Source organism: Falco rusticolus, chromosome 7, assembly GCF_015220075.1.
Source record: "Falco rusticolus isolate bFalRus1 chromosome 7, bFalRus1.pri, whole genome shotgun sequence".
NCBI classification, from domain to species: domain Eukaryota; kingdom Metazoa; phylum Chordata; class Aves; order Falconiformes; family Falconidae; genus Falco; species Falco rusticolus.
In genome coordinates this window covers 2,892,027-2,915,057 of record NC_051193.1, presented here as the reverse complement: position 1 = coordinate 2,915,057, position 23,031 = coordinate 2,892,027, and the positions used below count along the sequence as shown (strand labels likewise).

Below are 23,031 nucleotides of genomic sequence, written 5' to 3'. Positions count from 1 at the left end.
CCGAGCTGTGAGCGGGGCCCAGCCCTGGGCCGCTCCTGGGCCCTGTTGGCCTGGCGTGCTGCGGGGGGCGGCTGCGGTGCTGGCCGGTGCTGGCCCGCCCTGCCAGGACAGGGGCACACCTGCAGCCTTCTGCGCTGATCTGTCGGTTTGGTATTCCTTACCAGGTTTCTTTAGCAGTTTCTCGTGTTACTTGTCAGCGTGTTGTCGATGCCAGCTTTACCTTTCCCCATTTATTAGATGTTGCTTTCCTTCACTTTCTCTCTTAACCCAGGCAATATTTTAATCAAAACTGCCCACTTTCAAAATTGTGGCGTTATCTGGTAAGCTGTGTTTTATCAATCATTTTGTTTTCTTTTTCCTTCCTTTGGCAGTGCTTTTCTTCACGTTCGTTTTTACTCTTCCTCATTTTGAAGAAATTAGCATGAAGTACCATGTACCAGATATCTGCTAACTGTCCATTTTAAGTTTATGTTTGGTTTGTGATCAGCTTGTCACAATGAGGTCTGAAACATAGGAAGAACTTCTGTTACATTCTTACGGGGCTGATTAAGTTCCTAGTACTTTGCCTCATTTTCTAAAGAATTTTTTCTTTTGATACAGTCTGTCCGACATGTGCATTTGCTTTCTGCAGCATCTTTTATGTGTAACTCAGGAGCCCCAACAGTATCATTCAGTCATGCATCAGTGTAATAAAACAATCCTCTTTATATTGACAAAGCTTCTATTGTCTGAATAAAGACAGAGGAATTTGGCTAGGCGTTTGTTCATCACTGACATAGATACCACAGCGTACAGCTGGGCCAGGAAAGCTATGTGCCATTCCTGCTTTTGGGAAGCTAGTTTTGAGGTTTAGCGCTGTTGGCTGCAGTCTGCAGTGCTGAAGTCAGTGGCAGTCCTTCCCTTGTGTGTAAAAGGCTTTGGTCTGATCCTGTGCTGCTGGCTAAAAGTTCTGTGCTAACAGGTGGGCTTTAATTAAAGCTGAATTTAAATACTACTTTCAGTAGGTCATAAAGCTAAGCGTGCTGTAGGTGGCTTATAGGTAGTTAAATATGTAGTGATTGCTTAATTATGGACCCAAAAATACGGAGTCTGTAAAGACTAAATGCTTAAGTCAATGTACACTTTGTACACTACTATTAATGTAATTTTTTATTAACACAAATACGTATTACCTTGAAGAGCTTCAGCCAGAGCTTTTTATGAGTGTGATAAGTATTTTATTTTTCTTATCAGGATGGGCCTTATAGGAAAGAGTAAGTTTATGAGATTTTTTTGGAGGTAGGATTGTGAGACTGCAAAAAATATTACAGGATTTTTAGGGGGAACAAAGCCAGTTCTGCATTCCACAATCTACATATAAACATTATTTTAAATGTCTCTTTGTTATATAACTGTAAAGTGGCCACATGTGAAGTAATGCAAATAAATTTTAATAATTACTACTATAACTTTGTTATAAAACCTTTTGTTTTGTAATTTATGTCTGGCACTCACTTATGTAGTTATTTCTCTAACTTGAACTGTGACATGTAACCCTTGTAATCAACAAAAACATCTTTCACTTAGTCTCCCTTCATACCGACCTGTTAAATTTACGTAAATATACTTTTTCATGGACTCACAGAATCATTGAGGGTCAAAGTGACCTCTGGAAGTCTCCAGCTGAACCTGGCTTCCTTCACGCGGGGTCAGCTAGAGTGGGTTGTGCAGGACTGTAGTTAGGTGAGCGGTATCGTGAAGGACAGAGGCTCCACTGCTTTTCTGGGCAACCTGTTCCAGTGTTAGACCATCCTTAGAGCAGAAACGTTTCTGCTTATGTTTTAGTGGACTTTCATGAATTTCAGTGCATTGCTTCTTGTCCTGTCCTCTCTCAGCCTCTCCTGTCAGGTGCTCCATACCCTTAATCAGTTGCTGTAGTGCTTCACTGAACTTGTTCTGTTACGTCCATGTCTTCCTTGCACTGAGGAAGCTGGAATTGGACCCAATGAGGTTTCACCAGCACTGGGAAGAGGGGAAGGATTGCCTCCCTTACCTGTTGGTGATGCTTTTCCTAATAGAGGCTATTGGTCTACCTAATTACTTAATTTGTGCTTAAGCAGTAAAGGTATGTCCTGGCGGTGAAATTCACAGGACTAATTGATACGGACATGTGGTGGCATCTCTAGTACCCTGATTCTTGAAGAAGAACCAGGCAAAGCAACGGTAATAGGTGAGCTTAACATGCACGGAGGGGAACGGAACTTTCCAGGCACAATTACTTCCTACGGCAGTGCTGCTGAACGTTGCTGTTGTGTGCTGATGTTTTGTGGCACCCTGCTTCAAACGGGGGCTGACATTTCAGGTGGGTTACCCTGGCGTGGCCAGCAGAGTTGTTCAGATGGGAAGGGCACACCCGAGTCCAGCAGGGCCAGGTTGTGCTGCTGAGGGGGCTGACGCCGCGTGGGAGCCCAGCAGGAGCAGAGAGTCTGGCCCAGCAGGGTCTGTGGAAGGGGGCCTGAGCCGACCGGCTGGGCAGAGGCTTGGGGGTGTTCTGCTGATCGGAAACCGAGCAAAAAGGAGTTCCATGTCTAATAGAAGAAGAAATGCAGTTCATTATATTACGATGTAATAAGGGGAAATAGCACGCAGTGCGATAAAAGGAAGCAGTACAAGTTATTATGGATGACACGGTAACAGAGCAACAGGAGCAACATGTCGAATCCTTCCTGCAGAGGGTTACAGGGACCGAGACGAGGCAACACCAGCAACGAAGGCCCCCATGCCACCGCCCGAGCCCACCCTTGGGCCGGGAGCCCCACTGCAGCCGGCACCAGGGTCTGTCGGTAATGGGGAAGCTCCCACGGCGCGACCACCCGCCACGGAGTCCCCTGGCCCGGTCCCGCAGCTCGCCCGCCTTTGCGCTCGGGGAAGGACGCAACAGCTCAGGCACCGAGGGGACGCAAACCTTGACGCTGGTGGTGTCCCACCGCGAGGCCCCGCCGCATGGGACTTGTTGGGGGGCTCAGGGTGACCCCCCTGCTCTGCCAGTTTGGCCTTGAGCTGCCCGAGCTGCCCGCCGGGGTGGCGCGGCCCTGACCAAGGCCGGGGGCTCCGCAGCAGTGACCTTACTGAAGCCACGTGAAGTTACCGCGCGGTCGGGCGGCGCTCGTGCGGTGGGTGGGGGCCCGGGCCCGGCGGGGTGTCACGGGTGGGCGCGGGGCGGGGCGCGGGCCCCCGCGTGGGGCGGGGCGGGGCAGCGCGCGCGGCGGCTCCGCCCCCGCCACACCCGCAGCGGCAGGAAGGGGAACGGCCGCAGCCGCGCCCAGCTCCCGGCCGGCCCCGGCCCAGCGCAGCGCCATGGCGGCGGAGGAGGCGGTGGACGGGCTGGCCATGTCCCGGCCCCACTATGGCTGTGAGTACCGGGGGAACCCGCAAGGCCGCCCAGCCGCCGCCCCGCCCGCCGCCGCCCGTGCCCCCCCAGGGGCCGGCGCTGAGGGGCGGCCGCGGCGCCTCGGCTCTGGGCGCCGGCCCGCGGGGGCGGTGGGCCCCGCCGTGCCTCTCTCCCGCCGCGGGGTGGGCGCCGTGAGGCGCGGGGCGTCCCGCCCGAGCCCCCCCCCTCCCTTGCCGGGCGCTGGCAGCGAGCGGGGGGGGGCGGCCATCGCCTCTCCCGCCGTCGCCTGCCGCGGGCGGGCTCGGTGCCTCGCCCAAGATGTCCGCCGCGGGCGGGGCGGGGGGAGCCGGGGGGGGGTCGCCGCCTTCTTCCCTCCCGCCTGTTTCCGCGGCGACCCCGGGCTTAGCGGGCGGCCCCGCCCCTGTCACACGCCTGCGGCGCGGCGGGGGCGGCTCGGGGCGGGGGGGTGGGCTCGCCCGGGGGTACCTGGGCAGCACCCGGGGGCGGGCGGGGAGCGGGGCGGGCATGTCCCCTCCCGGGCGGGCTCGGCTGGTGTCGCTGCGGGGGCGTTGGGGCGCGGGGGAAGACGCCTTTGGGGCGGCGGGCCGGCCTCGCGGGGACCCTCGGCCGCGTGATCCAAGGTGGCCCTCGGCCCCCGGGGCTGTCGCCGACGCCCCGTTGCCGGCGGGGTTGGTGGAGGGCACGGCGGGTGTCAGCTCCCCGTTGCCGAGTGTGCGGAGATGTTTCCTATTAGTCGAGTTGGTCCGTAAAACCTAAGAAGTTGTTGGTTGGTTTTGTGGGTTTTTTGACACGAGAGCGCGGATGCGGTGTCTAGCAGTGAGGGTGGAAAGAGAGGGTTTTATCACTGAGGCTTTAAACACGCCGAATCTGGAAGGTTGAGGCTCGTAGCCCTATGTAGGTCCTCAGCTTGGCTCAAAGATGACGCACAGGTTGCGGTTCCGAATGATTCCCTTCAGATGAGGACTGTGAGTAGTGTTTCCGTCTTCAAGATTCACTATAAAGACATGAAGGGACTGTGTAATGTGAATATATATTGTTGTCCTGCCTTAATCTTTGACTACCAAAATTGGAGGATAGATGGAGGGACATGTGGTCGCACATGTGCTTTTGAGGAAGAGAAAGGCAAAGCTAGAAGAAAATAAGAAAATGAAGGACTGTTTTTAAGAAGATGGGAGAAGTTGGATCAGTCAAATTGACAAATTGGAAGGAGGGAAGATGGCAAGTTTGTGTGACAAGGAAGGAAGGCTAAAGAGACGAGGTGTCTTCTATTGCTTGCAAAGAATAGGTATATTTCATCCTTCATTTTTCTGAATCAAATAAAACCTGTGATAAGCTTCTGTGGGAAAGGTTAGATCTGATTTTTGGTGTGCCTGTTCAGTTACATTCAATTTTCAACCACCTGAGAATGTGTTTTGCCTCTTTGCAGCTGTCTTGGATAATGAGAGGTTAACAGCAGAGGAAATGGATGAAAGAAGACGCCAGAATGTTGCCTATGAATACCTTTGTCATCTGGAGGAAGCAAAGAGGTAAGAATAAGTAGTTTTGAAACTGCCCATGCTTTTAAAAGAAGTTGCGGTACTTGATAGTGGGAATAATTTGGATGCAGCTTACCTCTTGTCTGTGTTTCCCAGTAGCTATAGAGATTCATTTTGAAAAACAGAAACCCAAACAAAAATCCCCACAAAAGTGACTGATCCCCGGTGTGCTTATCTAACCTGTTCTTACAGACTTCTTCTGACGAGGACTCCAGAGCTCTAGTGCTCCCGTATTCCTATCACTGGATGGGTTCTCCCTATTAACTAACTTGTGTGTGTCTTGGTGCAACGTTGCCTTGCTACTTACCAATAGACATGAAGAAGGGGTTATTCCTTTTATCTTAATTGCAACCTTTTACAAATTCAAATTGTAACAGTGTATTTCGCTTGCGCTTACCTTCTCTTAGACTGAAAACCAAATTCTCGTGTATTTCTCTGTGCATCCTGTTTAACAGTTCTCTAGTACGTTTGCCTGGATTGTTCTGACTTCTCTCTGCTCACTCTGTGTCTTTCTGAAAGTGCACTGCCAAAACAGAGAAGAATCGTTCAACAGGGCATTAACATGCGTACTTACAAAAGCACAAGGATTATTTTGAGTACCCCGATAGATATGCTACTATCCTACTTTGTGGCATGCTATCTACATTTTTGTAACGGTGTGATGTAGTAGAGTTTTGCTGAGTTGCTGTCCTTTGCCTTGAAGGTGTGCTGCCTTCACTTGATCCTGCCACATTTGATTATTCCTGGTCTTCGTTAAATATTTTGAAATAATTTTTATCTTGTTCTTGTCCATGTGTGTAGCTTTTGTGTCATCTCCATGTTTAATAAGCATGTAAGCATGCTGTGTTTCTTCGTTCAGTTAAGGGAAGTATGATCAGAACACAGTAGATGCTATATATGGAAAAAGAACCAATACTAACAATGAATGCATGAAGACTTACTGTTGATATTTTTTCAATATTTTTCAATCTTTTTGCAAATACTCAATCCTGTATGTTGTACATGGGGGGATAGGAATGAGACAGACCAGTTTGTCTACTCCTTCCCTTCAGCTGGGTCTTTTCATGCCTTTGTATAAACGGAGTATTTTACTTGAAATTTCAAAATGTTTTTTTGAAGCTGAGATTGAGACCAAAGATACATTATTGAGATCTAATACATAATATGAGAGTAAATTAAAAAAGAGGTCAGGTAATGTTTGTATTGGTGACTCCCTTTGCCCCCAGCACTTCTGAAAGTTAAGGGTAATGTTTTGGTTTGCATTTTGTAATTAGTTGGGAAATGGATTATGAGCTTAGAGTTTCCTTGTTTCTGCGAAGATCTGTGCAAACTAGCGAATGTGTATGCCACAGAAAATAACTCCTGGAGCAGCAGGAAAGTACAGAACATTCATAAAACCTTGATCTGAGTAGTCAACGGCATGTTTTGTCATGGCTCACCGAATACTTCAATCTGTCTTTGTCCTTATATAGATGACATGGATTAAGAGCAAGAAAACTTTCTCTTCCATGGGCTGGGTGATGAATTTGGGATAAATCTGTGTAAGTCTTCCCTGGCAAGACAGATGGGTTCTACTGTAGTGATTTCATTGAGTGGGAAATGCTGCATTCTTGCAAGTTCACTACTGTCAGAGTATAAAGGAAGAATTAATTCCAGGATTTCAGTAGTTTATGCTGCCTTACCAGGAACGTATTATATATTTTTGAAGTGGCATCGAGCACTCAGTTTATGCTATAGTCTTTTAGGTGCTTCATAACAATTGTCACTACTATGGATCCGCAGAGGCTGCTCAGTTATTAGCAGATAATAATTTTCTGTACGTATGGATTTGGATGAGTTTTGAAGTAGTGAGAAAGATCTGACTATATGTCTAAGTAACTCCTTCCCTTTGAATCCAAAGACTTTAGGAGCAAATGCTGGGTGACGGGGAGAGATGAGTTGCGCTGTAGTCGCTGTCTGTGCTTGAAGGAGCCCTAGGTCCATCACTTGTGGACTCTTTCTGTGACTGGCATCAGAGTACATGCTTTCTGAGGTGCTTGTCCGTTCAATTCCATGTCAGATTTGCAAAAAAAATCAGGCAAAAATGCCTTACACAGCAACAGCTTTAATATTTTGAATTAAGCTCTTTCTTAATCATGGAGACTTACTCTTTAGACAAATAATTTTTGACTCTTAAGTTTATTGGCCATCTTACCTTTGCTTCCAAGTGTTGCATTGGTATTGATGAGACTGAGGGGCTGGGCATTTGATTTTGCTGCACCTTGTCAGAAAGAAGATACTTTTTTTTTTTTTTTTTCTCCTCGCTGTTTGGTCTTGGGATGAGCCTTCAGATGTTTCAGTTAATGCCTAGTGGTTGCCAGTATATTTTGTGATGAATGAAGCAACAGCTGTGTTGCTCAAAATGCATGTAGTGGTGTTACAGCCTTCCTCGTATCTGCCTTGGCAGTTGGAGCGTGTTAAGTGGAAGGTCTGCTTGGAGAGCTTCAAATACCCTTTTTCCAACCCTCAACCTATGTTTGCTCAGTGGCCTCCAGGCTGCTTATTCCTGCGTGTGTGGGAATTCCTGACTCCTATAGCTGAACCCATACCACTTTCCATAAGAGTTAAAGATTAAGTGACCAGAAGGAGAGGACCAGACGCCTTAGCTTAATAATTAAGATATAGAAGTGAGAGTAGAAAAGCTTGAGTTCATGGTCTACTCCCAAGAATTTTTTTTTTTCCTCGCTGAGTAGTCTTTTTGTAAATTGTCCTTTAAATTTCTTTTATTATTACTAGTACAGCCTGAAAGAGGGCCCTTGGCTGCATTGTTGGAAAGGAGTTTAACAAAAACCACTAAACCAGAACTGTAAGAGATCATTATATTTGAAATTGATGTCCTTGGTCTGAGATTTTCTGTGTTTGACTTCTTTGCCGGTAGTGTAACTGAGGCATAACGTGTGAGTTGGATGCTGCAGCATTTTGCTTGTGCTGTTGCTAACAGTGCCTCAGAACTATGGGCGTGGACCGGAGGTTTTATAATCTTTCTTCACAGTAAGAGGTTTTCAGAATGGAGGTTGTATCTGTAAGGAGAGGAGGACCTAGGAGCAGAGGAAGGTTATCTGGTGTGCCCTGTGTCACACTCTCGGAAGCTGAAAAGGTGAGTGTTGTAAAGTTGACGGCAGCTGGGGCAGGCGTGAGGCAGCTGAAGAACAGCTCTTGGTGGTCCCCCTCTTCCCCCTGTAGCCATATTATCGTATTACTTTGTAATATTGCATTCAAACACTGTAGTTGATACTCACTTTTTCTAGAACTTAAAGGCCCCTGAAATGGTGTGAATAATAACATGCTGATTTACATTGCGTCAGCAGTGTCAGAGGCTTGCTATCCCTTTAACCAAGCAACAGATAAGGAATCTAGAAGCAGAAATGATTTTGTTTCATAAATGTTAAAATAAGGTAAGATGAAAATTGGCTAGCACCCCATGTCATGCTGAAATGAAAAATCCAGAAAAGCCTTGATTTCTGAACTGTGTGGTATAACAGTGCGTATGCAGTAGCTTTGAGTATTTCATGAAGTTGTTTGGAGTACCTGTCTGCTAAGGAGCAAACATCAGAGGCGTTGTCAGAAGAATAGCAATAACTTGTATGTACTTAATGGTATTCCAGCCTGTTTTGCTTTTTCTTCAGCTGTCGCTGTTGCTCCATTGTTATTTAACAGGTTTTGACTTCAGCTACTGATGTGCAAGAGTCTGGTGAAACAGGCATTATTCTTGGTAGCTGGAGAAGGGGAGGCAGGGCGTGCAACTAAGTTGCTCAAGATCATGAAAGAGATTGAAATGAAAATTGGAGCTAAAATGGAGGTTGTGAATAGAGGGGCTCCTGTACTATGCTTGGACCAGATACTTCAATCTTGAATAAAAATGGCTTTATGAATAAGTGTTGTGTAATATTTCAAGTTTGGTGTTTTGTGTGTGTGTTTGGTGGTTGTGATTCTTTTTCCTTCCCTGCCCCTGTCTCAGTCACAGCAATCTATACAGAAAAGCTGTGGCAGCGCAGATAAAACTGTAAGTGGTACTCTGTTCTGTTGTAACAGGGCAGCTTGTGCTCGTAGAAGGGTAAGGGTGTACTTATGCAGAACAGAAGAAGCCCAAAAGAACTTTTTGTGATCCTTATCCAACTGGTGCACTATAATATTATTGATCTGTGTTGTCTGATAGCCTTTTTTCCTACGTGGGCTACTTATTGGGGTATTGTGGCACTTTCATGATGAAATCGGCATTTTTTCATTTGGAAAAGGCTTTTTCAAGCTTTGTCTTTCAATGTGGAATATTTTAAGTTCTCAAAGTTGGAAACTAAAACTTTGTTGCCTCTTTCTCTTGTTTCCTTATCTGGCTTGCTGGGTGATGGGACCATGCTTTTCCCCTGGGATAGCAGGAAATACTTTCCTTCTGGGTTATGCCCTAGCATGGTGTAAGCATTTTAGTGCCCAGATTATGTGGCTTCCAATAAGCGTGTAACTTCCATTGTGCCTAAGCAGTGCATTTCTTGTATGCATCAGGGTGGAATCTGACCATAGGGGTTTTTTCTTTTTCTTTTTTTTTTTTTTTTCCTCTTTTTTGGGGTTTCTTGTAGATGATGTTTCCTATTGAACAAGAAAAGGGTGCTGCTTGCTCTTTGTTGCTGATTTAATCTGTTCAGGTTTGAAGTATACTATGATTTTGTAGCAATCCCCTTCTTTCTGATAGATTAGAAGATGGCTTAGTGTAAACTGATGATACCATTGAGAGAAATTACTATTTTGTGTCTGTGTGGTAAAGTCTGAAGCATTTCCCATTGATTGCTTTTCTATAAGAATTACTTTCCCCTGTCCCTCATGTGCGCTCTCTCTTTAAAGTGGGGAGGAGGTTTTTTTGACAGGAATAACTTGTCTGTGTCTTTAAGCAAAAAATAAACTGAAATTGTTTACTGGAGACCCAGTTAAATTTTGTTTCCTAAATGAAATCTAGTGTTTAAAGAAAAAAATCTGGTCTTCATCTTTTTGGGTTTTCAATTCCAGCTTCTGGTTTGAAATGGGTATCATTGTCTCTTGGAATTTGGTGTAGTCATCCAAGATCTGCTTAAACAGGTTTCTTATCTTTAGAGGTGTAGGGTGCCCAGAAGAAAGAAGAGGAAGAATTATAGAGGACGCCACTATCTGGACAGATTGCACACATTTAGAGTTAGTGCTGGATGGGATGCTCTGTAGAGCTTATTCTGTGAGTAACTGTAATGCTGGATCATCAGTGTCTGTAAAGGTGTAGGTATCAGTTGTTGAAGGAGCTCTTGTTTGAAGATAGAAGTAGTGCACTACGGCTGAAATCTGCCTGTGAGGCAAATGTGATAGTTGCTCTATTACACAGAATTAGTCTCAAGAGGTGACTTTGTTGCAAATCACAGATTTGTTTCAGAAAGGCAACAAACTGCGTTGATTCCATTATCTTATTAACCTGAACTTGGAAAAATTAAGGTAGCTTAGTTAAAATATGAGCTTCTTAAGAACAGGGCTGCAATAGAGCGCCAAGTACCAGTAGGGTACTTAGAGAAAAGCAGGATTAGGCTTTCTCACTTACTTTTGTACAGTTCTCAGTGTGCCTTAAATAAGCAAGTCATGTGCAGAATATCTTATTTAAATCCTGCTTACATCAATCTGCAAATTAGATACAGGCAAGTTTCCTGTGGGTTTTGAAGCTTAGAGTTAGTGCGCTACCTCTTGGAGGATTCTGAGGGTGAAGTGGTAATAGCAGTTTGTGGAGTACAACCTAGGGGGCGTAAACCAGAGCTGCAGTTGAAGAATTTAAATTTTGTTTGTATTGTAAATCTCGAGACAGCAAGAATTGTAATGCAACTCTGGATTACCTCAAATAAACCCAAAACAATCCTCACCTTTCTTTTTATGTCTGAGCTCGTTCATTTTTTCCTTTCTTTTCTATTTTCTTTTTTCTTCATGTCTTGCTTTCTCTCCTCAAACCTGACTTTGTAGGATGGGGTTTCTTTCAGCTTTTTTTCTATTTGCATTCATATTCTAATGTCCAGGGTGTATGCAGCACAGCTACAGTTTAGTGTCCTTCAGTGACTTATGGGCAATTAATTGTATTACCTCAGAAGCATAGAAATTATTGCAACTTTGCAAATAACAGGAAAAGATAATGCAGTGGATCTTAAACTGTTCACAGGCTAGGTATGAAACATATTCTGTAGTTATGTTATGTGAAAGCTCTTTTGCCTTAGTGGCTCAGCCTGCGTCTAGATTTAACCCGTCAGATCATAGTGGTCCCCTCCTAATAATTGCTGGTCAGTATTGCATGCTGGAAAAGATCTAAAGATGGAATTGATTATGTTTAGAAAACATCTGCAGTAATTTAGTTAGTATCCTGTAGTGGAGAAGCTAAGAAAGAGTTCCTCTTACTGATGAGGTCTTCAGACTTCGATGGGAGGCAATCTGAGACCTTTGAATGGCGTCTGTCTGGTTTGACCATGTTTTATTTCAAATATATAACTCCTCTTTGGAGTTATTCTGTTTTTATTTTCTAACTTTAGAATGAGGCTTGCTTTTTTTGTTTTGTTTGTGAAACCATCTGTAATATTGAAGTATAATTGGATTTTTACAGTTGCAGAGTCAAGAGAGAAATAAGCTCATTCACGAATTGATGTATTTGTAGATATATTTGTATGTCGGGAGTCTTAATATATTCATGTATAATCCAAGTCACAGTATCACAGGAACTAGCATTTGGCTGAAAATGATTTACAGAATTCCCACCCAAAGTGACCCCTCTAGGTCAGCTGAGTGGGTGGGAAGGTCACTAACTGACATAGCAGAACTTCTACGTGGCATAACCAGGGTTCCTCTTTTTATTCTAGTCTCATCAAGAGGGTTTTTTTTTTTTTTTATTTCCTTGTATTTCCATTTTATTCCCACTTGTAAATTGGGTCACGTACTGTTTTTTGGGTTGGTTATTAGTTTGCTGGGGGTCTTGTGTGTGTGGTGTTTTGATTTCTGCTTCTGTGAGATATGGTGCAGGTCTCGTGTTAGATTGTAACCCAGAAATAGGTAACACATTGTTAGAAACAGTTGTAAGTTGAAGTAGTTGCGTTTTAGCTCTCACCGCTTCATCTGGGGCTTCTTATCAGCTCCTGTTTGGACTTGACAAGGTATTTCTCTACAGTTCCTGTACTGTTTCATTGATGACCTCATGCAGCTGGCAGGGAGTGGCTGTCTGGACTGGAAGTGTCTTGGAATGCACGTTCAGAACTATATTTTTCTAAGAAGTGGGTGGAGGGAGGTGGGGGGAGGAGGACAGTGGTGGAGTACCACCATTCTTGCCTCACGCTGAATACTTTTTTTTTTAAATTTTTATGACTCACTGGAAATATTAATGAAAGGCAGGCCAGGAGGAGAGAAACAGCTGTTTGCACAGAATTCAATTCCTAGACCAGGGGTTTGCTGTTTGGACGGTGGTTTCTGAAGGAATATTGTATGTAATACAGGAAGAGAGCAGCCCAAAATAACCAAAGCAAGTAGTTGTCATGTAACAGTTCTTGACTATGGGGTACTGTGGAGTGCTGCTTATAACCCTTAATTACAAGAAAACGACTTAGTTTGGAGGTGATAACTTTAGTGATATTATACCTTCCAAGCATTTAAGCCTATTCAGTTTCCAATGGTAGGTGATCAAGGCAGTTAGCTTTGGCAACACACTGGTTCATTTTGCCTCAAAAACTATTTTTGCATACCTGATAAGTTCCTCACAGATATGTGCTTGGTACTCATCTGAAAGCTCTTCTTTTTGGCAAATGTAGCAAATGTGATAGGAACCCTATCAGCAAGAGCAAATACTAAGGTAATTTGTACCAGTTGTTGGCAGGTTTGCAGTGGAACTTTTACTTTTTAATTTTATTTATTTATTTCTTTACTTTTATGGAGGTGGGGGGAAAGGATTTCACTGCCAGAATATTATTATGGTCTTTGGTTCAAGCTGCGTGTTGCCAGAGAGGGTGCGTCAATCATCGGGAAAAATCTGGCTTATGTTACTTGCTAATCCTTTTCTTTTGGTATCTTTGAACTGAAAATGTCTCTGTGGATGATGAGAATCTTCTGGGACCTTTTACTTGTGGGCAGCACTTGCTTTTCTAGCTCTTCGCTTGAGAGACTGAGTCTTTTCCTGCACAAACTGTAGTGAAACGCTTTTGAATTTCCACCTACTTCTCTAGAACAGAGCACTCCTGATGTGACAAGTTATCTTACTTTGTTGTTGTTTCCTCTCTGAGAGATCATCTTTTATCTTGGGCGATTTGTTTGGGGTTTCTTTTGTGTGTGTGTGTGTTCAGAGGTGGTAGAATGAGTTATTTTAGAGAGAAGTGTGTGTTTGGGATTTTTGCATGGCTGTCTAATGCCCGTGCTCAGGTGAATTGGATAAAGGACTGAGGCTGTCTGCACATTTTCTCGTCTGATCCTCTGTAAGAATGGGTGCCAAGTCTGCTATGTAACTTAACTAAAACCGTTTGAAATTCACATATAGAGGGAATGATCTGCTGGAGTATGAGATCCCTCTTCTTTCAATAGAATGGATAGTATGATTTGCCCCCGAAATGCCGTACCTGTGGTGTTGGCAATACTTAGCAGTACAAAAGCCTTTAAGCCAGAGCTTCGTCCATTCTTTCAGATGGCAAATGCAGGCACCGTGAGGGGTGCTGCCCTTTTGCTCTGGCTGCTTTTTCCTCTGCTGTGGTACAGCTGCAGCCATGCATATTTTGCTTGGCACACCTGTAGGGATTGCAATAGCAGGGCTAACTGGATGTGAATGGAAATGTCTAGATGCGGAGGTACCCTGTGCGATGGGGGAAGGGCTGTTGGAATGACTGGTGTTTACAAGTGCCTGGCTAGCAGCTAGTCATCAAGACCCCAGAATGTTTGTGTTTGGTTTCACGAGACACCCTTTGGAGACAGAGCACAGTGAGCAAATCCTGGTGAGTCATGGAGGTGGCACAGGACAGAGGTAGTCATCACTGCCAGCTACAAATGCCTGTGAAAAGGCCCATCTGTAACGTGTTAAATCTGCATGTGGTTGCTAGCTGAGGAAGAGCCCAGGAGATGAGGAGAACTTGACAAATGGCATCCATCTGTTGCCCTCCGTGTCAGGGCAAAAGATCCTGGACCTCCTAATGCTTGTTGTTGAGCTGGGTGTAATGGCCTGCTGCTGGGTGGACAGCCTGAACGTCCTCCTGGTTGCCTGATGGCTGGACAGACTTCTTGGGCACTAAATGCTTTCTGGTGCGTGAGACTGAGTGAAACCTGGTTGGTTTTCAGTTTTTGTCAAGTACAATCAGCTTGCTCCTTCTATAAGGTCTGGCATCTTTTGCTGTGTCATTGGTACGCGGGTATAACTGCATCTCCTACACGCCTGCCACCTTTACAGCTTCAATAGACACTGGTTATAGACCTAAGTGGAATTCCAGACCTTTTTGTTTTCTGGGGCAGTGACAAAGATTTCAATTTCCCTTTCAGCTCAAAGCTGTTTGAGTTGAAATTGAGAGTGCTGCTTTTGATGGAGAACTAGAGAAGAGAATTATAAACCAGTGGACAGTCAAAATGTGCTTTAGGGAACAGATCTTGCTCATTAGAATATTTCAAATTACCGTTCTGATTGTTTTGTGGTAATTGCTAGTGTAATTTTAATAGCTGTAAAAGTACCTGACTTAACACGTCATACCGATTTGAGCAAAGCCCTGTGTGTTCACAGGTGTGATTTCAGCTTTACCTGCTTTAGAAGACTTTAAGGGGCTGATCTTGAACACTGAGTCTCTTGATGGTCTTGTTTTCCAGGTTGTTGATTGTTAAACCATTGCGGAAGCCAACTTGCCTCCCCTTTCCCCCGGTGGTTTTGAATATGTTCTTTGAAGAGTGGAATTCTAAATAAGTATTGTTGGTGCCTTCCTTTAGCTTGGACACCTGCTGCCTGGATGTGCTGGTGTCCCTCAGCCCGATTTTGTGAGCACTGTTTTTTCAGGGTGAGTTGTCGGGCAAAAGGTGGTCATGTTTGCAGTTCTGTCTGTCGGTGCAGGGTACTAGACAAGATGGGGAAAACCAGTTACACAAATCCTGACCCCGAGGGTGAGCGAACCTGGTGGGGAGCTGGGAAAGGGAGACGGCTTCTCTCCCTTGAGGTTTTGTTGTTCTGACTGGAATGCTTGGTATTCTGAAAATCTGTGCGCGGTGTAATTTGTCATTTTTGTAGTATGAACTGAGCAGCTGGATAGCAGTGTTCGCTGGCTCGTTTCCAGCTTCTATTGGCAGTTATACTGAATATACTGCTGAAACGCAGTTTGACAGAGGGTTCTGCCCTCTTCTCCTTGCAGTTTTTCTACAATCTACCAGATTCTTGCCAAATTTTCCTGTTACAGCAGCCGCATGAATAGATGTTATTGCAACCTCTATTGCTTGAGGAAGATGAATCATTTACTGTGTCAGAAATCCTTTGAAGCAAACTACTCTTTACTAAAATAAAAGTCCTTTTCAGCACAGGGACAGGTAAGTTATTTAAAGGTCCTTGTTTTTCGAAATGTAGGTATCCAGGAATTGTGAAACTAGCTAATTAACCGCCAAAACCTGAAGCATACGAATGTTTTTGGGTTTCTACTGTTGCAGTTGTTTGTTCTGGCTTTGAGAGATCAGGTGCAAATTTTCCACTTATTTTCTTGAGGATAAAACTGTTATTCTACCTTTTGCTTACCCTCCAGACTACTGAAAGGAGAAGAGAGAAAGTGTTTCAGTCTTTCCCCAGGCGCTCTATAAAGTATTAAAAAAGCCCATACCTCAGCCTTTTTTTTTTTTTTTTGAAACCCAGCCCAGACTGGATGACTATGTGAGTCTATGCATCAGTGATGGAGTTAGACCATAAAGGTATCAAATACTGATTTTTTTTTTTTTTTTTTTTTTTGGAGGCTCCAGGTACTGAGAGGTCAGGCAGTATCTAAGTAGATTGTTCCAGTGGATTAAAGTTTGTGTGATTTCCAGTACTTTTTTCTGCTTTAGCTTCTAGCTGTTGCTTCTTACCGTCTTTGGCTAGTGGAGACTCCTACTCTTGCCAATACTCTTATCTGTATTGGTACTAGTTAAGAGTGATTAAATATTCTCTAATAGCCAGTTTGCTGACCTGGCAAAAATCACCTGTCCTTTTCCTTTGGATGGCAGGTGGGGACAATCTTTGTCGGGTGACTGGGCTGAATCTGCTTGCTGAGACACAAGGGCCTCCAGGATGCCAGGGAAACAGCTGGAGTCTGTTGCTGCAGTCAGAGAAAGAGATTCATCTTTTGTAGGTGTGCCTTGATATGGCCACTTTTATCTCCGTGCAGTTTTAGATTTATCATCTGTGCCTAGACACTTATGCCTGTTCTTACTTCCTGCTAGTTTATTACTCTGGTCAGGTGGCTGTCTCTCTTTGGTTTCCCCTCGAGTTTCCTTTTCCCAGTACATCAAATTCAAGCTTGTTTTTGTTTTCAGTGCATGTCATAGGTAATAATTTTTTCCCTACTACTTTCACTTGGCCAAAGACAGTAGCTTTGGTCAATTCACGTTCTGTATCTTCCTCCTGAAGATTTCTTTTACCTCCAGCTGGTGTAAAACTTGTGCCTTTTCCTCTATTTAATGCCTTCTGCAGCAGTGTCTACAATCCTTCACTAGATTTCAGAGTGCCAAGGTAGGTTTTTTCTTTTTGCTTTTTGGAGTATGCTTTCTTTTTCCAGTGGTCACCTTTGGTTTTTTTGTGTGTTGCATGTTTTATGGCATGTTGGGGGCTGTCTGGGGCAGGGATGGCTTGGACAATAATGTGCTGAAGCACAGTGAATGGCTTGTGCATAATCGGGGTTTTGTGTACCACAGTAAATAATAATTCCCTTGTCTGGCTGCTCTGGAGGACCACTTTATGAAGGGGTATTAAAGAGGACTCTTTTTCTTGTTGTGGTGGGTTGACCTTGGCTGGCTGCCATGTGCCCACCAAGCTGCTGCTCTCATTCCCTCCCCTTGACTGTACAGGGGGAGAAAGCATAAGACAAAAGACTGCTGGGTCGAGATAAGGACCGGGAGAGATCACTCAGCAAGTACCATCATGGGCAAAACAGACTTGGGAAAACTGATTTAATTTATTCCCAATTGAGTCAGAGTAGGATAATGAGCAATAAGAACAAATCTTAAATCGCCTTCCCCTTATCCTTCCTGTCTTCCATCGCCTCAACTTCACTCCTGGCTGCTCTGTCTCCTTCTCGTGTGGTGCAGGGGAATGGAGTTGTGGTCAGTTCATTAGGCGTTGTCTCTGCCCATCCTTCCTCCTCGTGCTCTTGTTCCTCTCCAGCGTGGTGTCCCTCCCGCAGGAGGTAGCTCTTCAAAAACTTCTCCAATGTGGTTCCTTCCCACAGGCTGCAGTTCTTCACAAACTGCTGCAGTGTGGGCCCTTTCCACAGGGTGCAGTCCTTCAAAGTGGACTGCTCCAGCCTGGGTCCCTTGCAGAGCCACAGCTCCTGCCAGCAAACCTGCTCCAGCCTGGGCTCCTCTTTCCATGGGGCCACAGGTCCTGCCAGGAGCCAGTTGCAGCGTGGGCTGCCCACGGGGTCACAGCCTCCTTCGGGCATCTCCCTGCCCCAGCATGCGGTCCTCCGAAGGCTGCAGGTGGATATCTGCTCCGCCGTGGACCTCCATGTCCCTCAAGGGGCACAGCCTGCCTCACCATGGTCTTCACCACAGGCTGCAGGGACTCTCTGCTCTGGTGCCTGGAGCACCTCCTGCCTCTCCTGCACTGACCTGGGTGCCTGCGGGGCTGTGGCTCTCATATATTCTCCTCTCTCCGAGCTGCTGTTGCACAGCGTATTTTTCCCCTTTCTTAAACACATTATCCCAGAGGTGCGACCAGAGTCGCTGCCAGGCTCAGCCTTGGCCAGCGGTGGGTCCATCTTGGAGCTGGCTGGCATTGGCTCTGTCTGACATGGGGGCAGCTTCTGACACCTTGTCACAGAAGCCACCCCTGTAGACCCCCTGCCACCAAAACCTCACCATGCAAACCCAGTACACCTGTGCAGACATAAGCGTGCCATGTGAGGACACTTGGGCTTTTCCTGGCTGGAGGGGAGATTAAGGCTTGTACCAGGCCTGCCTGTACCAGTTAAGAAAAGCTCTCTCAATGCTAAAGAAGTTGTTTGCATGTGTCCTTGATATGCGGTGTGTTTATGTGGCGTTGCCCTGCTTGGGTACACAGGGGTTATCTTGCCTTAGAGTGCTAAAAGCAAAATGGGAGAAGAGAGGTTGGATTCTGTTTGATGTGTGTTGTCTGTGTCTGGAGCAGTGCTGGCACTTGGCTGTTCCTCTTCCGAATTCCTGCAGCGTGCGAGTGAGGGTGCAACTTCAAGGTTTGCATCCTGCGAGCTGGCTGTCAGTATCTGGGTGAGGTCTAAGACCATGTGGCTCATGGTTAAGGGAAAGAAAGAAGTATGTTAGTTTACAAAAAACTTCTTTTATAAGACCTTCTTGAAAATTACCTTCTGTTTTGTAATTGATTGCAGTATATAGAATGCGATCGGTTTGGAATGTTTTGTTCAGTCTTGTAAATGGTAGAGACATGAGAGGGAAAAAGTGCAAGAAAGCTTATTTTATTTAAGTCCATGAGAAGAATGAGGATTTTTCAGTTAAGGAGGAAAAAAAAAAAACCCACCTCACACAGAGCAATAGCTTCAAAGATCTAAAAAGTGAAATGTTATTTAAAAAAATGTTCTTGCAGGTTAATAGCTGATCTTCACTGATTACTACAGGAGGTGGGAACTGGCGTACATAAGTACTTCTGAATGTTTTGCTAGATATCCATAGGCATTTCTGGTTATGAGTCTGATTTAGGTTGCCTAAAACCTGTCTGTTCATTGGTTATAGTTAGTATGACTTTTTCCTGAGTGTTAAAGCAAAACATTCAAGTCCTGTGTACTTTCTGTGTGTGAGATACAGCTAGTGAAAGCAAATCTAAGGCCCGTTTTTTATGCATTGTAATAGTTTTGGAATTCCCAAATACATTTTTGCACATTAGATAAACTCACAAACATGACATTCATAAACTATTTTGAAAATAAAAGTTCCATCAATTAACACATGCTATGTACAGTCACGTAGGTAAGTATGAATAGACACAGCCATATTTAGCTGAGCAGTCGGTTACCTCGTTTCATAAAAGGCTGTTTATTTGCATCTCTCTTACCGGCCTTTGTCAGAGACCGGGTGTGGGGCTGTGTGGGGTGGGAGCTTCTGGCCTGACACCACGAACAGGCGTCGGGCAGCTGTGGCCTGTGCCTGCCTTGGTGATCGCTTCCTGTGGTAAATATGGCTGAGGTGGCTGGAAGGCAGCAGCAACAGCTGTGCTCACCAGATTGCTAGACTGGATAGTCATAAAGTGCAGGCAGATGCTATCAAAAAAAAATAAAATAGAAAGGGAACAGAAGTGAGCGTAGAGCAGTTGCCTAGGGGAGATGCAGATGATCCTACAGCAGTTTGGGAGGCTTGAATTTTCTAAAGCTATTTGTCCCTGCCCCTTTCTGGCATTTGGTTGGTATGCTTTCACCTCTATTTTGTAACTTTTGTTGTGCATTTGGGAATGTGGTGACTCTGTGTGTGTGTGGGGATAAAATCCTAAGGAGAGATTCTCCTCCCCCCAGCCCAGTTCTCTGTGGGCAGGAAAATATTATAGTAAGTGCTTGGGTATGCCACCTGCCTGGCTAGTTTTGGCTGCCTGTCTGGTGTATTTTGGTGTGAGAAAAGAGCAGGGAGCCAAGAGCGAAGGCTGTTACGTGGTGGTAGCTGTACTGTTTAGATGAAGTAAAACTTTGGTAATCTTCGCTAGCTAGTTTGGAGGTGTAAGCAATAAACTCTTGCAGGGACCTTTTACTTCAAGGGCAGTAAGCAAAAAGGTTTCTTGTTCTGATAAATGAAGTGGGAGAATGCATTGCGGTAATTCCAAGCTGGACCTACAGAGGTTTATTTGAAGACATGGTGTACTCTAGGGCTTCTCAGTCTTTCTGTAGGTGATTGTGTTTAAAGAACTGTGTTAGTTTCCAGTGAGGTACCAATATCCCCAGGGATCTTGGCCCTGATGTTCTGGGGTTAGCTCATTTAACCATCACTTGGAGGCCTGCTCTTCCAGGAGCTTGTATAGAATCCCAGCCTGACGTGCAGCATTGGGTGAAAGGATCCTGGTGTTTGTGCATCGCAGTTCCATGCCCTTCCTAACGATTTGTCTCTACTTAAAATCAGGATAGCTGTTTCCTTAGGGAGTATGTTGGCAGTCCCTTAGCTGACTGCTTGCTGGGCACGTTTGGAGTAGGAGCCTCTCTGAGGTTGACAGGATGTCACTTCAGCAGCGGGATGAGCTGTAAGGCTCTCGCTGCTTAGAATCTTTTTTTTTTTTTCTGAGCTGTGTTTTTTAGCATGGAGTACTGTCAATCACTCTTTTTGAGCTATACTCATGAGCTATACTCATTCAGGATTTACAAATATAAGTTTGTAATCTTGGACACCATGAATGCTGTTAACAGGCTGAAGGAGTCCAGTGTGCTCTCTGACCTCTGTTTGCACAGCAAAGGACACCTGTACTGTTTATGTTGACACACAGGTGTTTGTTACACATGGTATTGGACTCTTAAGAACCTTCTCAAGAGTGCCAGTAATCATTGTGCTGTGAATACCTTCCAAGAGTATAAATGAGTTGGGTGTTTTTGAGAAAGACCTTTGAAGCTTTTTTTTTGTCAGCAGTTTTGTTGCTAAACACTACGTGTAGCTTTTGCACAGCTTCCAAGTTCCAACCACAGTTAATGGTTGAGCAGCTCTTCAGTCCCTTTTCTGACAGCAGCCAGGTGCCTCTCCACGTCCCGGTGCAGGCTGAGCAGTGCTGCCTGGAGTTGCCTACATTTTAGATGTTAGGGGGTGAACACTTGAAAGGGGAAGGAACTGGAAATAACTCTTGAAGTTCTTCATGGCATTTTCAGTACATCCATTCAAATTGCATCATTTTTTTTCTGTTTAATTTTGGGTATTGTGAGATTAGAAGAAGTGAAGAGCGTAAGATGCACTTTCTGTCTGTATAGGGATATAGCAGTAGGCAATGGGTGAATACCCATAGGGTTGCTTTGAAAGCACAAAAAGATCACCTTGTTTCAAGAATTTGTACCCACCGTGTGAGCATGCACGTGGAGATCACCTCTTGAGGCTGTGTTTGAAGAGCAATCTTGGGCAAATAGCCTGCCTATTTCATGGTTTTGAGAAGATGTGTAAGACAGTAACTGTGCATAAGACTGTCTGTGTTAGCAGAGCACAAGTCTAGGCAGGCTTGCTTTGCTCATTAAAATATATTGGTATAGTATACAGACAGCGTTACGAAGAGTGGAGGATAAATATCATACGTGCCTGGAAAGAGAATCAAGCTCTGTGTCCTTCCAGTCCACCTCTAGACCTCCTTCAGGAGATAAAGCATATTCAGCCTCCTTGAAGGAGGAGACAACACCCTTCTGAGATGGAGTTGGTAGGGGACCACTAGAAGCAAGCGAGGGCTGTGGCACTGACATGCTGGCAAAGAGAAGATTCCCGTGATTCTGGCCCATGATCAAGAACTCTGTGGCTAGTGCTCCCAAACCAGAGGCTCAGAATTTTGCGTTGAGGTTCACTTTGCAGCTTTCCTGCTAATGAAATTGCTGAGGTGTGCAATAAGCAGAATGTGTTGTGGTCCTGTGGACAACTGCGCTTCAGCCAACACTTGGTATTGGTAGCAGACTGATACGAAGGGTATTGGTTATCCTTTAGCGTGATGTTAGTGTTATGTACTTTATCTTAGAGTTCTTAATGGCTACCAGTACTGAAGTACTCTTGAGGCCAACATGGTGGAAGCGACCACTGGGTGCAGACCTGGATGGCGTGTTGGGCTGCAGTCTGGTCTCAGAGTTGACAATGTCACTGGCTAGGTCTGTGTGTGAAAGGAAGAGCCATTGTCTTGAAGCTCTAGGCCAGCTGAATGTTAGAAAAAGTTATTTCTGGCCTCTGCAAGTGACTAATTTTACCTTGAAATTACTACTACTTAGTAATGATCAAGAAGTGAGCTTTCCTCGTTGCTTGATAAGGGTTACTTGTTTTTATTTTTGACTGTTAATGCCTTCTGTGTTTTCTATGTCATGTTCTGTTTTGGTTTTTTGCTGGAACAAAACTGTGGCAGCCCTGTCATGAAGCGAGCGGCGTTGCTTGCAAGTTTTGTCCAGTTTTTTAATTGTCTGCTCTGCTATTTTTGTTTATTAAATTGAGTATTGTTGCAACAGTTTCTGGGGAGATGGGTTGCTAGTTCTTCTTCCTCAGACTTATCTATAATCAGTTTGCGAGGAAAAGAGTGACTTTTTCTTTCTTTCCCCTATTTTTTTCCATTGTCTCGGAGTTAGCCAGGCTTCTGACGTTTTCACAAGTGTGAGAGCAAAATGTGTGATCGATGTTAAGTTTCCCCTTTGTCTAAACTCCAGTTCTGGTTAAAACTGGTTTATGATAAAAGTCTGAAGATGGATTACTTGAGCCTGGCTGCCTGGTGGTACCTGATGTTACGTTTTTGGTGTTGTGTCTTCTCCAGGAAGGCCTGGCTCTAAATGGCAGCTGGTGGTAGCAGCTGCATGTAGATATTCAAGGATCCTTTTTCTAGGAGGGTGATCTGTATTTTGCGGTTGTAGGACTGATTAGAAAGGTGCAATGATTACTTTGAAATAGCTTCAGTAGAATTGGAGAGTCCAACATTACCTATGCAGTCATGTGATTAAATTTGAGTGAAGAACTGATTCTGCGTTAAAAATTCTCTTCTGTGTGCTGGCAAGAGGGAGGGAAGGTTTTGGAAACTGCTGCAGTAGCAAAAAAGAATTGAAGGTTTCTGTGGAAAGCGTATTGATGGCATGTTGTTCTGATGCCTTATGGCTGAAGGGAGCAGAGGTTGCTGCCCATCAACCAGGTGTCCCCCCCTACCCGCCACGAGACGTGAGAAGTGCTTTCCTCTTGTTCATCTGGAAATTCTGCATTGATTTCTGCCTTTTAAGGATGACAGGT

General features: G+C 44.9%; 1 protein-coding gene across 3 annotated transcripts in view; it reads left to right on the top strand.

Moving 5' to 3' along the window:
- The first annotated feature begins 3,257 nt into the window (after positions 1-3,257).
- IQGAP1 (IQ motif containing GTPase activating protein 1) overlaps positions 3,258-23,031 on the top strand; it is an 80,459-nt gene continuing 60,685 nt past the window's right edge. For all 3 annotated transcript variants that reach the window (XR_005105508.1, XR_005105507.1, XM_037395882.1), the window contains exons 1-2: positions 3,258-3,391; positions 4,818-4,917. Coding sequence is in view for 1 of the 3 variants with exons in the window: in XM_037395882.1 (XP_037251779.1) it covers positions 3,337-3,391; positions 4,818-4,917 (155 nt within the window). In the remaining 2 variants the exon portion in view is untranslated. The remainder of the gene's footprint in view (positions 3,392-4,817; positions 4,918-23,031) is intronic.